General features: G+C 41.7%; 2 protein-coding genes across 3 annotated transcripts in view; both read left to right on the forward strand.

The window, feature by feature from the left end:
- The first annotated feature begins 212 nt into the window (after window positions 1-212).
- Window positions 213-14,254, forward strand: timm17b (translocase of inner mitochondrial membrane 17 homolog B (yeast)). Its single transcript, XM_052058229.1, has 6 exons — window positions 213-340; window positions 1,163-1,262; window positions 1,328-1,391; window positions 1,458-1,586; window positions 11,325-11,435; window positions 11,847-14,254. The coding sequence occupies exons 1-6, from the start codon at window positions 315-317 to the stop codon at window positions 11,927-11,929; spliced, it is 513 nt and encodes a 170-aa protein (XP_051914189.1). The 5' UTR covers window positions 213-314; the 3' UTR covers window positions 11,930-14,254.
- An 868-nt stretch (window positions 14,255-15,122) lies between these two features.
- Window positions 15,123-16,358, forward strand: part of cacna1fa (calcium channel, voltage-dependent, L type, alpha 1F subunit a) — a 31,057-nt gene continuing 29,821 nt past the window's right edge. For both annotated transcript variants that reach the window (XM_052057919.1, XM_052057920.1), the window contains exon 1: window positions 15,123-16,312. In XM_052057919.1, coding sequence (XP_051913879.1) covers window positions 16,294-16,312 — 19 coding nt within the window. In that variant the 5' untranslated portion in view covers window positions 15,123-16,293. The remainder of the gene's footprint in view (window positions 16,313-16,358) is intronic.

Below are 16,358 nucleotides of genomic sequence, written 5' to 3' on the forward strand. Positions count from 1 at the left end.
AACGTTTTGCTTTAACCCCTTTCATATTGTAATATCTTTTTCTTGTATTTGTTGCTGAATTGAATAAACGTCTCCGAACGTGGTACAAGTAATTTAAATTGAAAAGAAAAATACAATAAAATTACCTTTTACTGGGTGTCGCCTATATATTACGTCATTGGACCGTACTTTATGCCACCAGCCGCTTTGTTCATGTATGTTTACTCCAGACCACTTGAGGTGCAATCTCTTTAAACAAGAAGAGGAGACGAAAAAGAAACTTAAACGGCGGCGATTATAACAATGATGTCACACCGTTTACCACCACAACAAATATGGAGGAGTATGCTCGTGAACCCTGGTAACGTTACGTTCGTTTTTTTGTCACATCTTTATTTTATTCACGATTCGACTAAGTGCTCCACTTCGTTTTTTCTGTGTTGTTTCAAATTAGCATGTAGAATTGTTAACCGTGAGAAGGGCCAGTCGGCCGTCATTCCTAGTAAAGAGATTAGGATCAAAATAAAACCAAATTGTTGCCAGTGAGCGTTGACAGAAAGTTAGCGGTTGGCAAAAAGGTTCAGTGTCATTTTAGCTTGTCTCCTTTATCTTTCTTTCTGTTTAACAACAATAAAAGTCGGAACTTGTTGCTGCATTACATCGAGTTTGTTTTTACGATACAGTACTCGAGTATCTATTTTTGGATAACGTTTTACTTTTACTCCTTATGTTTGAAAACACCTACAGTATCCGTACTTTCTACTACAGTACAGTACTTAGATTGTCAAACGAGGCTTGTTACTTTTTTAACCTGTGCAGATGACGACACGATGTAAAAAAACAAAAGATGTTTCTACTATTACCAGATTACTGTTTAAAGCAAGTACCCGTACCTGTACTTCTACGAAGTACACCGTATGAAAGTTTGTGGACTTTTACCACGTTTGTCTAACACAACCTTTACACTCCCAATATCCTGCCAAAGTACTAATTGTCTGTTAATTTTAAATAAATAACAAATTCGCCCGTACTCCCCAAGATCAAATATTAGTCCCACAATAAAATAATTCAAGTGCGAGGAAATACTCTAAGAGCAGATAGTATGCATATGATTATCAGTTATCAATAATGAATCTTGTGTGCAGTCTATTAACATTTGTGTAATGTTGCAAATGTTTTTCAGCCCATGGAGGATAGTGGATGACTGTGGAGGCGCATTTACTATGGGTGCCATTGGCGGGGGGGTGTTTCAAGCTGTCAAGGGCTTTCGAAATGCCCCAGCGGTAGGTGTACTTATTCGTTTTTTCCCTCCTTGTACTTTTTGTATGACACAACTACAACATTTCAGGGAGTTGCACACAGACTGAAAGGTAGTGGAAATGCAGTGAAGTTGAGAGCTCCACAGATTGGCGGTAAGCAGGTCATTGAAGCCAGAAGATGATTGAACTTGAATGTCACTGTCTTGATTTGTCTTGCAGGTAGCTTTGCGGTGTGGGGAGGCCTCTTCTCCACCATTGACTGCGGTTTAGTTCGCTTGAGAGGAAAAGAGGATCCGTGGAACTCCATAACAAGCGGCGCTCTGACGGGGGCCATACTGGCTGCACGCAGTAAGAGAAAATTCAAGTAGACACTGCAGGGGTACGTCATAGTTGAACCACAATCTGTTCTCATTTTGACTGTAAGATAGCAGGATATTTATGGCATATCACCTATCAGCAAGTAAAAAAAAGCGATTATTGATCATAAGATGGAGCAATCTAGCTCTCTCTCCACACGTGTTTGTGTGTGTGTGTGTGTGTGTGTGTGTGTGTGTGTGTATATTAGAGCTGTCAAACGATTAAAATATTTAATCTAATTAAAAATACAACAGTCATAATTAATTCAAATGAACTAAAAATTAATCGTGATTACTCACGCATTTTCTATCGTTTCTGAATTTCCTTTTATATTATTTGTCCTATTTTTCCCCCATTTTAATGCTCTCGTCAACATGGAATCATGAATCAGTTTTCTATGTGCAAAATATAAATATTTACTGAAATAACAATTTCGATTTTCAATATTACATAAACATTTTTCACTTGGTGCAGTTATTCACACATAATCTCTCACACAATATTACTGTCCATCAACAACAGCGAAAAATATATTTTGTCACACAACAGCTGCTTTAACAGCTCTTTGTATGTAATCAAAACAGAGCAATATTACATTATAAAGTGCACATGTAAGGTAAACTAGTACTCAGCCTATAGTGGATTTAAGCGATGGTTGCATACTTCGTTTTTCTCAAGTTTGCTTTGAACATAGCAGTCAGGCTATGTTGATTCTCTTGGACCTTCTTGCGTGCAAGTCTCTACGGTTTTGTGTAGACATCGTTTCGGATGACTACACATGGTTCGATGACAACACTGGAGACGTTTTGTTTTCGCTAGGTTGCTACCACTGCACTGTTGAACTTCACCGTCACTGTCAGACGAACACAGAAAAGCTACACCTGGTCTATTTATAATGACTCGGAACACTGTAACCTTCCACACAAAATAGTTCCAAACAAGTAACAATTGTGTCAGTGGCATACATCGTATACCTGTATGATACAGGTAACTTTGGTCTTGTTAGTGGAGCAATCTGGCAACTTTTTAAAAGTAAACTTTCCATTCATAAACTCTTTAAGTATCCGTTTTCGGTGTCTTGCGCTGCCGTGGCTGGCAAAACAGACATGGGCGTGGAATTCTGTAGCACGCGTTTTGTTTCTGGTGTGTTTGTAGAGCAATGTAACATCCGCTTGTTACGTGTGCCGCGTTAATCTCGCGAGAAAAAAAAAGAATCCCGTTAAAAGTCATTTAAATCAATGCCAATAAAAACGCGCTAAACTGACAGCTGTAATATATAAATATATATGTATGTATGTATGCGCCAAATTTTAGCCATTGGCTAGCTTCTATCTGTCGTCACTCACATTGCCGGATTGTAACATTTTAAGTAAACTATTGTACTGTTTACTGAGCACAAACCATAGTATTTGCAAGCATTCTTGCAATGTTTTGCAATCTTTACAATGCCCAAAGGAAGGATAGTAGAGAAAAAAAACTAGAAGTGTGTTTTGAATATCAAACATTTATTCATTAATCAACGAGCAGTACTTGGCTTTTTTTAGGAACAATGTAGCTGCTATCAAATATTTAATTGGGGGAAAAAATACAACGAAATACCTAAATTGCACTGACAGACAACATTCCAAGTAAAACTAGTTATTCAAAAAATTATTCAACTCTCAAAGAACCAAGGCAATAATGTTGATTGTATTACATTGGTCATTTTGTGTTATTATTTCATTTTACATGACAGATGCTAAAATGACTTTGCCATTTATAAGATTAAAAAAAAGGATATAGAAAACATAACACACTCGCTCACTGTGCCCAGTCTAGTAACTCACCACAGCTCCACTCATTCTACTGTACATGCCCAGATGTCTTTTTAATTTTCATGCATTTGTGGTAGAAACCCACCATAAGGGCCTAGTCTCCCTCAAGAAAGTACTTAAAATGTGATAACGCACAGAAAATGAAATGATGCACCAATATTAGAATAATAACAACTAATGGAAAAAAACTGAAGTAAGGAATTAAATATTTAGAATAGGAAACTCTTACTAAATTAATTCCCAACAAGGCAAAACAGCAGCAGTTAGTTGAAGCAGCATAAAGGAAAAACGTGGTGTTCTTGAACGTTCGCAACTTCAGGCTACGATTCTGCCACCATCCTTCTTCACTGCTGTCAAGGAGGGAGGCAAATCCCCCACATTTGATTCGGGGTGTTGGACAGACAGGGAGCCATGCAGGAGAGAAAAGAAGCAGTTGAACATTTAGTAGGGAAATCTTTGTGGCGATTAGCCTGTTCATATTATTGTAAGAATTGCTATTTAATATCCGTCTAGGGAAAAAAATAAAATTCCTTCGCAAAGAGAACGCAAATTTCCCATCCCATGATGTTTGTGTTTCATAAGCACACTTCGTAGTCGATTCAGCATTTGCCATCCAAAGAGGATAAGTGCAAGGTAGTCTGTTCAAGGGCTCGGTGACACCAATCTGTGTTACTTCTTTGAGTTCATATAATGAGCTTTAATCTCTCATGGATGCCGTCATAGGGCTTTCGTGGACTTGACTCTTCCACATTCGCAAAGCTCCACTCACAAGTGAAAGATTCATTAGTGAGAGGACGCAGAAATCAGCAAGATTGCAGTGGAAGTTGCTTCATATTTAAGAGCCTTGGGGGGAGAGGGCCGCGGCTTGTGGTCCACTAGCATGCAATTTTCATCGAAGTGATGAAAGATAATGTCGTAGGATTTGGAACATTGTGCTCGGAGAAGAAATCGGTCTTATTATTGCTCATTTTATCAAGAGAGACCGGCAGCAGCCCCCCATTCTTAGGGTCCTCCTCACCACGTCCCTGCAGCCTTCAATTGTCCACCACTGTCCCATTTTATTTCCGCCAGATGCCCGTCAAAATCAATTCTATTCTTGAAATAATTTGTGTAGTTAGAAAAATATATATATCCCCTTTTTCAAAATTACTCTTCATGTAGATGATACAAATTAAAAAAAAAAAAGCTAATGTGTCCTCACTTTCCATTCAAGTTGTTGTCTATATACAGGGAAGGGCGTGCTCGCTAAACAAGCGCCCACGGTAGGTTGCCGCTTTGTTACTGGTACTGACAGAAGTACATAACATGAATTGATGGATCACATACCCGCATCATATAACAAATGTGAATTACGCCGGAGTGCTATGAAACGCGTGTAAAACAGGGACATGTGCTCAACATCTCGATACCTCAGATGCATATACAGTACTGAACATGCCCCGGATTCAGCTGTGGAAAACTTCGTGCCTGGTCCCAGTGCCCAAGACCCCCCACCCTAAGGAGCTGAACAGCTACAGACCGGTGGCGCTGACGTCTCACCTGATGAAGACGCTGGAGAGACTCATCCTCGCCCACCTTCGACCGCTGGTGAGCCCGTCACTGGACCCGCTGCAGTTTGCCTATCAGCCTGGCATCGGCGTGGAAGACGCCATTATCTACCTCCTCCACTCAGTGCTGTCACACTTGGAGAAGGCTGGGAGCACTGTGAGAATCATGTTCTTTGATTTCTCCAGTGCCTTCAACACCATCCAGCCCAATTTGCTGGGAGGCAAACTGCAGAACGCCGGAGTGGACCACCATCTCACAGCATGGATCATAGACTACCTCACAAATCGGCCGCAGTACGTGAGATTGCAGAGCTGTGAGTCGGACCGGCTTCTCTGCAGCACTGGAGCGCCGCAGGGGACTGTTCTGGCTCCATTCCTGTTCATCCTCTACACCTCGGACTTCAGACACGACACTCCAAACTGCCACCTTCAGAAGTTCTCCGATGACTCTGCGATTGTTGGCCTCATTACAGAAGGGGACGATCGGAAGTCAGAATCAGAATCAGAATCATCTTTATTGGCCAAGTATGTAGAACACACAAGGAATTTGTCTCCGGTATAACACACTGCACTAGTATCATCGTAAACAACAAAATCATTGAACCATTTTAGAGTATACCAGTAGTTTTGTAGTACCATTTTGTGGTGCAAGAAGAGTGACTATGTCAGTGACTGTTTAAGGAGTTAATGGCTAGAGGGAAGAAGCTGTTTAAGTGTCTACTGGATTTGGTGCGCATGGATCTGTAGCGTCTGCCTGAGGGGAGTGGCTGAAAAAGGTGGTGGGCAGGGTGCGGGGGATCCAGGAGGATTTTCCGTGCCCTTGTCTTGATTCTTGCAGTGTGCAAGTCCTCAAGAGTGGGTAGGGCGGTGCCAACGATTTTTTCTGCCGTCCTAACTGTCCGTTGAAGTCGGATTTTGTCCTTTTTTGTGGTAGCGTGGTTTCTGGTAGAGGTGGGTGTGAGTGGGAAATGGGGGTGTCCTTTTCAAATCGGCAGAAAAACATGTTTAGTTCATTAGCAAGACCCTTATTGTTCACTGTTTTGGGGGGATGGCATTCTATAGTTAGTGATTGCTTTCAGGCCATTCCATACATTCCATGAGAACTGGTTTTTCAGCCTCTCTGCATAGCTTCTCTTTGCGATGTTAATTTCCTTTGTCAATTGGTTTCGGGCATGTTTTTACAGTGCCCGATCTCCACTTCTAAATGCGGCCTCTTTCTCTTTCCTGAGTTGCCTGAGTTTGGGAGTAAACCCTGGCTTGTTATTGTTGAAAGAGCGGAAGGACTTCGTTGGTACACACATGTCCTCACAGAAACTGATGTATGATGTTACAGTGTCTGTGTATTCATCCAGTGTGCCCGTTGAAGTTTCAAAGACGCCCCAATCAGTGCAGTCTAAGCATTCTTGTAGAGCTAGCTTTGCTTCATCTGTCCATTTTTTCACAGTCTTAACAACCGGTTTAACACATTTGAGTTTCTGTCTGTATGTAGGTATTAAGTGGATTAAATTGTGGTCAGAAAGACCCAATGCTGCACGGGCGACCGATCGGTATGCATTTTTGATTGTTGTATAGCAGTGATCTAGAATGTTGCCTTCTCTGGTGAAACAGTCGATGTGCTGCTTATATCTGGGAAGTTCACGGTTAAGATGTGCTCTATTAAAATCGCCCAAAATGATCAGGGGTGACTCTGGGTATTTTAGTTCGAGTTTGTTTACTTGTTCGGCTAGCGTTTGTATCGCCGTGTTAGCGTTAGCTTGTGGCGCAATGTAAACACCAACTAGTAAAAAGGAGGTGAACTCACGTGGCGAGTAGAATGGCTTGCAGTTTAAAGACAGCGACTCCAGGTCCGGGCTGCAGTGTGCGTCGAGCTTCGTGACATCAGTGCACCATTCTTCGTTGATATAGAAGCAAATACCACCACCTCTCGATTTCCCTGATAGCTCCGTGTCGCGGTCGGCTCGGAGAAGGCGGAAGCCGGGTAGATGTAGCGCGGGATCTGGATGGCGGTCACTGAGCCAGGTTTCAGTGAAGCAGAGCGCAGCAGAACGTGCAAATGTTTTGTTGGTCTTTGTGAGGAGAAGAAGTTCATCCATCTTGTTTGGCAGAGATCGTAGATTAGCAAGATGGATCGATGGGAGCGGGGTTCGAAATCCGCGCTGCCGGAGCTTGACGAGCACGCCGGCTCGCTTCCCCCTCCTCCGGCGGCGTTTCCATGCTCCGTACAGCGCAGCCGCTCCGCTCGCGATTAGCTCCGAAAAACCTTGTGGATTTTCGTGTACTGGTGAAAAAAGACCGAGCGTAGACTCCCCAATGCGCAGCAACTTTTCCCTCGTGTAAGTAAGCCGCTCAGGGTCGCCAAAAACAAACGAAAATGACAAAAACAGGGATAATACTAGGGAGCGTGTGACCGAGGCTGCCATAGCTGTCGGCGCCTGATGACGAAATCCACAGGGGACTGACAAAGGACTTTGTGGACTGGTGCCAGCAGAATCTCCTCCAGATCAACCGTAGGAAAACTAAAGAGTTGGTTGTGGATTTCTGCAGGAAAAAGTCCTCACCAGCACCGATGAACATCCAGGGTATGGACATAGAGAGGGTGACCTCCTACAAGTACCTTGGTGTTCTTCTGAACGACAAACTGGACTGGTCTACAAACACAGACACCCTGATTAGGAAAGGACAGAGCCGACTCTTCCTACTCAGGAAACTGAAGTCTTTTGGGGTTCAGGGGTCACTCCTTAAGACGTTCTATAACTCGGTGGTGGCCTCGGCCATCCATTATGGCATTGTCTGCTGGTCAGGCAGCATCTCAGCCCGGGACAGAAAGAGACTGGAGCGACTGGTCAGGAAGGCCAGTTCTGTCCTGGGTTGCTCCCTTGACACTCTGGAGGAGGTGGGCAACAGAAGGATGCTAACTAAGCTAAAAGCTATGATGGCCAGTCCCTCCAACCCCCTCCAGCCCGCCCTGACAGCACTTGGTAGCTCCTTCAGCCAGAGACTATTACACCCGCGCTGCAAGAAGGAGAGATACCGACGCTCGTTCCTACCGACTGCTGTCAGGCTGATGAATAAAAAATAACAATAATAATAATAATAATAATTAAATGATGTGAAGTAAAATTGTAAATAGTACTGAGATTTATCCATTGTGTTCATATTGTATTTAATTGAAAGATGTTTGTTGTTTTTTTTTCTCTTTCTCCTTTCTTCTTTCTACATACATTCTTGCTGCTGGAGGCTGTAAATTTCCCCAGTGTGGGACAAATAAAGGATATCTTATCTTATCTTATTCCACATGCACACACTAATTTATACATTCAAACAATAGAATATCCACGAAAAGAATGCACACCTTGAGTCGGCATACACTGTACCTAAAGAGCGAAAGTAAATGGAGTGCAACCTCTAATATGCCGAAAACATTTCTGAGGACCGGGAGAGAAAACACGGACAATATGGATAACTTCAAAGTGACAACGAAAAAGCAGTTACCCGGTAGTAGCAAGTAAATACCGGTACTACAAACCATATGCTCTCAGCATGCGTGTGTGCGTGTGTGCGTGTGCGTGAGTGCGTGTGTGCGTGTGTGTGTGTGTGCGTGTGTGTGTGTGTGTGTGTGTATGTGTGTGTGTGTTCGATGTGTACATTTGTTATTTGTCCCGTGGGCCTAAAACCCCACTCTGGCCTTATTTACCAATGCTCTTTGACCAATTATCCTGATGGTTTCATCCAATGATATAATTTGCCCCGAGGACCCATTACATCACCTTTTATTACTGATTTTAGCACCCTACATGAAACACCAAACCAGCACTTTGCCACGTCATGTAGCCATTAACGAGACACACATGACATGAGACCAAGACAGCCCAGCCCATCACTTGTAGCACAAAGAAGCCACAATGTACACATCATTCCATTCATTCCGACAATATTTTATACATATCCTGTTCACAACTAACATCTATTTTTCTCGTGCTGTATAGGGATGATCCATTATGAACGCATGAGCAAAAACAGCATGTTTAATCTATTCCTTCCGCCTTTGCTATACGACTGTGAACTGAGTCTGATGGTTGCTGTCAAGAGGAGAGAAATAATGCATGCAATGCTTATCAGCCACTCCACTCACTCTCTCTTCCAAAAGTCTTCTTGACGGAGCTGTCCAAAAAAAAAAGTCATAAGAAAAGGTTTGACAGGGAGTTTCAAATCGTTTGTTTTCATCCTAAAAATGCTTTGCTTTATACTCTCAAGGGACATTTTTGGTCCAGTGATAGAAGCTACAGCACTGTATAACAAACAGCCCTGAGCAGTTTGCTGCAACAGGCAGTTGTTTGGAATAGTGTCTCTTAACGCTGTAGCTTCTTTCGCCTCTGCTTTGGTCATGCAATCTCATTAAAATCAATGTGTCAACATTGATTTCCTTTCGAGAGGCTCTTCTCCCGAACATTTGGCTTAAAAAAATGATGTTGGCTGGTTAGGTTTCACATTAGAGTTAAAGGACAAAAACACAAAACAGTCTTAGCTATTTTATGACTTGTACACAGAAGTGTTGTCTTATTTTTGCATTCGGTGATTATGGGTAGCTGACTGAAAACAAAAAGTTTTTTAAAAAATAACAACAGAGCTTATCTCGCTGAATTTAAAAATCATCAGCATAGCATACACCATATTCTTGTCAACACTGCATATCTAAACAACTCGTAAATTGCAGAACGCCAATGCGTATTTGGAACCGAGAGTCGCCGCTTGGAATTGAAATGGATTTCCATGGGACAGGAGAAGTGAACCAATCTCTTTCTTCATCAATGGATGCTACAGCTTCTTGTTGACTTTCAAACTTAGCTTGCATCCTGATCCACTGGTTAAAGGACACTTTGATTCTCTCCTCTTTCATCTCAAACTGCTTCAAACAACAAAGCGTGAGACGGAAAAGTGGTTAGGACTGCACGACTGTCCGTGTTTTATGTTATGTGTTGTGTTTATTCATTCATTCATTCATTCATCTTCCGAGCCGCTTGATCCTCACTAGGGTTGCGGGGGGTGCCAGAGCCTATCCCAGCTGTCTTCGGGCAGTAGGCGGGGGACACCCTGAATTGGTTGCCAGCCAATCGCAGGGCACACAGAAACGAACAATTATTTTACTTTATGTTAACTGTTTTGTTAAGGGCTTTGTTACAGCTGCCGCTGTTGTGAAAGCGCTATATAAATCAGCATGTATTGTATTGTATTGTAAATTGGAACCTTTTTAAATTGTATTTTGATTTGGATGAAGCGAAGTGGGCCGATGACATTGTACAGTAGTTTTAAACTGTAGTGATGCACATGGGACTTTTGCATCTGAATTGTCCTCCAAAGGTATTGGAACAGAATGTTTTGTTTTAGTTGTATACTAAAGACGTTTGGGTTTCAGATCGAAAGATCAATAGGAGACAAATGTTCATAATTCCAGCTTTTTTCTTCATGCTTATATCTAGATGTGTTCAACAAATCAGGAGAGAGCACCTTTTGTTTGAAGCCACCCAGTTTTAAAGTGAGCAAAAATAGTGGAAAAAAACATCATTCAATTTACATAAAGTAAATGGCATTTAATATTTAGTGGCATAACCTTTACTTGCAATAACTCCATCAAGACCCATTGACTTCACTCGACTGTTGCTTTCTTTATTTGAAATGCTTTTCCAGGCTTTTACTGCAGCCTCTTTCAATTCTTATTTGTTTCTGGGGGTTTCTCCCATCAGTCTCCTTCTCAGGAGGTAAAAATGCCTGCTCCATAGGGAGAACATCCCATGATTTACCTTCGATACATCCAGATATGAATATCATGAAATAAAAGCTGGAGTTCAGAATTTTTTCTCATGTTCATCTCTTGATCTGTAACACAAATGTCTTCAGTAGAAAACAAAAACAAAGGAATTGAACCTGCCGTTTCAATAATTTTGTCATATACTGTAATACTAGGACTCATTATGTAATCTGATCGCATGGCAGTACTCTGTAACAGGAATGACCTTCCTGTGCCTCTCATGCGTGGCGGAGTGGGGCAAGATGCGATAATGCTTCTTAGAAAACTGTTTAGATTTCAAATTCTTTGACTTATTATTAGTTGGAAACGAGATTAGAGAGGTCGGTTCAAACTAACGTTCACGTAGCCTAAATAAATCTAAAATGAATTTGGTAATTTCTCCAAGCAAACCATTTTGAAGCCGAGAGAAGAGGAAATCTCGATCGGAGCTGTTGCACAAACATAGTCAATACAACTATTTGGAATGTCCCGAAAAACCAATGAACTGCTGGTTTTCAAAGTGTTTACGGACACACCATTTTGGATGTCCAAATGTGATGACATGGGCGTCTTGTTTTCCCAGGTGGGCCATTAACCATGATGGGATCCGCCATGATGGGGGGAGTTCTGCTTGCTCTAATTGAAGGTTTCGGAATCCTGCTAACTAGATACACAGCACAGCAGTTTCAGAACCGTGAGTGATAACACAGGTGCAAAGTTATCATTTGTTCTTCTTACACACATGTGGGTACATGGGCCATCCAAAGATTGGTTATGAGCACGCAGGCTGACGTTCAACTCTTATTTGCCTGCCACTTGGCCATCGATCCGTTGTTTACACGTTAGCGCCTCTCCCTCAATGTCATTATTAGATGGACACGTCGAAATAAATGTAAAAATAAAAAAGGGAAGATTAGGAATTTTAACATATTGGACACGCACATTTAAAACAATTTCATACTTCCAAGTACCATAGGTGTGATTAAAGGAATCATGACTTCAGACCTTTGATAAAATGGTTGCAGGAGATCAACTTTGTACACGAAGACTCCTCATATCGCATGGCCAAAATCACTCTTACATACTTGTTGTTGTCCCCCTTCAGCAATTCCATTCGCAGAGGATCCCAGTCAGTTGCCTCCAAAGCTTGAAGAGCGCGACATGGCACCAAAAGCTGACTTTCAGTAGAGCCGCAGAGGGATGCTGTCGACACACTTGTCACTCAGTTCATTCAGCCTGGCTCCATTGGGAACTTTGCAGCAGGTACAAAGTTGCTGGTGGGATGCAGAGTGTTACTCCTACTGCTGTGAAAGTCGACTTACCTCAGCTGACGCTGAATTATTACTTGGAAGGATGTAAATACCTTTTTGTGAATAGGGACTGTAGATATTTTCACAAATACTGTAGAGTGGTGTCTTGAGATACATATTTAATTTGTTTTGGAACTGAACTCGTATCTCAAATCCAAAGTCGTCTTTCGTTATGTGTGGATAGAGAGAGAGAAAAAGACAGAAAAGCAGAATAAAAAATAAAGAATGTGAAAATAATCAACAATATCGGGAAAAGTGCAATTTTTTCTTATCTAATTGTCTTTGCACATTATAAATGCACTTCATACAATATAATCTTTATGTCTACAGAGCGTTCACAATATCTGCAGCTGTAACAAGGCGCTTGACAGAACATTTAACATAAAATGACAAAGTCCACATCACCTGTAAACCCGGAAAAAGCGAGCCCTAAACCTGCCCGAGGTATTGTCCCACCTACTGATAGTGACTTTCCACTGCAAGAAACCCCACGTGAACGTGGTGAGGGGTTTTGGCGCCCTTTAGCGGTGGGGCTTTGAAGCACATTTTGGCTTGAAATTTGCTCAAATCTCATGACAAATGAATCGGCCAAGCGATGACAAAATTCACAAGTCAAAGCACCTCGTTTCTCAAGGCACCACTGTATGTGTAGTGTTTACATTTTTACCTCAGCTGTAAATGAATTGTAGCATGGGAAGATGCACTTTTTTGACAAGAGAGAGAGCTGGTGTTTACAGAAATATGCAGCATTGACATTTATTAAATATACCGCATGAGATCATTGTCAAGAAATTGGTGCAGTAGCTGAAAGTCTTTTCAACATGGTGGACAATATTTTTATTGAAGAATGCCATTGTCACCTAATATCCTTCTCAAACTACACAGCTATTTTGTCATGCACCCCGTTGGCGCTGTCAGATTACCAGATAAATATCGATCTGTGTCTTGGCCTGGGCAAGATGTCACACTACAAGTCTGACTCGACCGTGCCCAATCATCGCTTGCTTCCGTCAATTCAGTCTATCGGCGCAGGTCCGTCAGGGAGGGTGGACAAAGAGCTGTAGTCATGTTGACAAAGGCATTATGTGCATGTGCTTTGTTTCTATATTCAGAATAGGCTAAAAAAACAACAACAACCGTATCGACCAGTTCCTAGGTGGTGCGAATAGAGTGGTATCGACTGTCTATTCTCCAAATGACATTTGCTTATCAGTTACAGTACTAGCTTTGTAGTTTGCAAGATGGCATGAGTTGAAATGCTACAAATACTTTCCAGTATTAGCCCTTTTGTTAAAGGCACTTTTTAAAAACTGCACACCACAATGTGATTGTGTGTTCCACGTGCAATCTCTCGTCATAAGTAGGAGGGCGCCGTCTTTGTTTTGGTCAGTGCCGAAGAACCGATCGAAGGACAACTTAGGACATGTGACACTATGCGGCAAGACAAACTAAAATTCCGACATGCCAGAATTTCGTCATCATGGTTGTGAAGCGACCCAGACACTAAGCAACCATCCAAGAGTATCTGACACGACACAGGAAACGATGACGCGTTGAGGCAACTCCAAATCGGCTTGGAGATACGACGTGGGTCTGCGACATGTCTGTTGGCTCAAAATCGGCCTACATTCTTGTAGTCTGACGTTGGCAAAAAGAAACGAGATGAAGTCGTAAATTAACTTTTTTTTTAAAGATTTACAGTCTTCTAATGTTTTCAGCAATGTTATTGATAACACAATGTCATTTTTACTAAATATATTAATCACAGATGCAAGTAAACCTTTTTAGACTGATTTTTTGCACTAACTCAGAATCTGCCCTGATTTTCTCTCGAGCACATCGGATTTTCATGACGAAAGTGATATGATAGCAATAATATGTATTTTTGTGAAATGCTTAGTGATATTTATTAATTATACCAAGTGAAATGTTCAGCAATAGCTGCAACATAAATTACAACACACGGTAGAATCCAAATGCAAACTCCTCACAAGGCTGTTGTCATTCAAACTACAGAATGAAATACTTGCCGTGGCTCAATAAAACGTGTGATGACTGACTATCAGGGGCATTTGTGTTCTGCTAAAATAGATCACAATTTAACAGGATTTTGTTCTGCTGTATAGAATGTATTTATTTTCTTACAAAACAGTATTTTCAAGTGGCTCAAATGAATAAAGACACAAAATGTTCAATTAAGAAATTATGGGGTCTCCTCTCCAGTGTCCTTTACTTAAAAAATAACACAAATGTTTATAATGTCTTTTGTTGTTGTTTTTTTAATTAAATGTGGAAAATTGTATGTTTATAAAGCTAGCTAGTATGAATCCTTGGTTTTCTATATATGTTCTGCAAACACAGTATGTCGCAACCAGGTCAAGGAGTAGACAGTCTCTCACCCAAAGTCAACTGAGATAGGCTCCAATTTACCCGCGACCTGAATGAGGATAGATGGAAAATTTAATATAATTATCAATGTTAATAAGTCTGCTTTTGTAAATACTGACCTACTTGTTGAGTTCGGGGAAAGGGATTACTTGTGCTAGTTATCTTTATGGGTGTTGCAAACCAGAAAAGTGACAATGACATCACAACAGTGACAAATCAACAGACAAGAGTATTCAAGATTGTGGACATTGCAGTCAAATCCACGTTTTTTAACTCATACTAAATATATCAGCGTCCCATACAGTTTTAATCAATTATTTTAATCAAATGTTCTATCCCTCTATGAGAACTCTGCAGCACCCACAGCACAAATTAAATCCTCACTTGAAATTACAAGTATATTCTTAAAATTGTCAACATATGAAGACGAGTTACTGGCCTAAAATGTGCTTTTCAGAATGGTCATGCCTCCAAAGACCTCTTGCCCCAAAAAGATGTTTGCAGTGATCCATCCATCCATCCATCCATCCATCCATCCATCCATTGTCTGTTCCGCTTTATCCTCTCACAAGGGTCGCAGGGCGTGCTGTAGCCTATCCCAACTGTCTTCGGGTAGGAGCCAGGGATATCCTGAACCGGTTGCCAGCCAATCGGAGGGCACGCAAAGACAAACAACCAGAGAGCCTCACCTCTGAATTCCCATAGCATTGCGCAATCATCAGGAACTGGGTTGATACATGCAACTGCCTCGTGCTGCTTGCCGTATTTCTGCATGTCGCAAATATAATGTTTAGCCAATTGAATAAGCTACCATTTTTTGCTTTATATATTTGTAAATCTGACACTAAAGGAGTCAGTGCCTCACCCACCAACCATGCACCTCACCAACCATTGTTGCCGGGAAACAACCATCCGCGCTCACACTCACACCTACGGACAATTTGGAGTGTTCAATCAGGCTGTCATGCAGGTTTTTGGAATGCGTGAGGAAACTTTAGTATATGGATTTGAAATATTTAACTTTACCTTGACCGAGGGACATGCTGAATTTATGGCCACACTGGAAAAAAATGGTGTGTGGAATTAACTCAATTTTATTTGGTCAAGTGGTTGCACACAATGATGATTTTATTTCATGCATCCATTTGAGAAAATATACTGTAATTGAGTAAATTCGACAAAACGTATATGAGTGCTTGCTTTTGACGCTGTATTAAAAAAATAATAACGTCCATTGAAACGCGCTTATTTATAGTTCAATAACACAATTCGGTTACAACTATTTTGTGTCGTTTTTAATATAGAGTACTATATATACGGGAGAGGGGTTCATATTTTTTGATGAATGTATTTTTTCTGCTTGTATATTAAACACAAAAAGTATAGCCCGTGTTTTCTCGGGGTTTTTTTGAACTCTTGGGTCTCTCCCAGTACAGGTACCGGTACTTTATTTTATTTCAACTGTCCGGAATGTGCTTCGTCTCGTCTATCTCCTACGTTGTGACGAAATTCCTCTGGGCTTTACCTCCACCTTCCCCTCGGAAGATTTCGTCATCCCTCTAAACGGCTAAAGTGTTTAATCCCACCGCTTCTTTGGTTGGCCATCGCGGAGAGTGGCGGACACTGCTGTCCCCCACTTCTTCCGAGCTCGGAAGAATTCGGCTTTCATTGGCTTTTTGCATGCACGCGAATGAACCTCGCCGGCAGCGACTTGCGGCCACTCGCCGGACTTGTGCCACCCGTGCCAACTTTTAGTATCTTTGTGTGCCCTTTTGGCACCAAACGATCCCCGGGTTGGAGGGCTTGATGTGAGAGTCTTTGCTCAGCCCCACGGTGTGGTGAAAAACTCTGGACATGGACGGGGCCACGAAAGGTAGGGCTGCTTGCTGTTGGTTGCTTCAGCTATTGCTTCTGTATTG

The sequence above is a fragment of the Hippocampus zosterae genome, chromosome 2 (assembly GCF_025434085.1).
Source record: "Hippocampus zosterae strain Florida chromosome 2, ASM2543408v3, whole genome shotgun sequence".
Lineage (NCBI taxonomy): Eukaryota > Metazoa > Chordata > Actinopteri > Syngnathiformes > Syngnathidae > Hippocampus > Hippocampus zosterae.

Bases quoted from the DNA above. Each gene is read 5' to 3' on its own strand.
- timm17b (XM_052058229.1), top strand. From the start codon at position 315: ATGGAGGAGTATGCTCGTGAACCCTG. The intron at 1,392-1,457 runs GTAAGCAGGTCA...TTTGTCTTGCAG, and splicing joins GAGAGCTCCACAGATTGGCG to GTAGCTTTGCGGTGTGGGGA. The intron at 1,587-11,324 runs GTAAGAGAAAAT...TTGTTTTCCCAG, and splicing joins GGCCATACTGGCTGCACGCA to GTGGGCCATTAACCATGATG.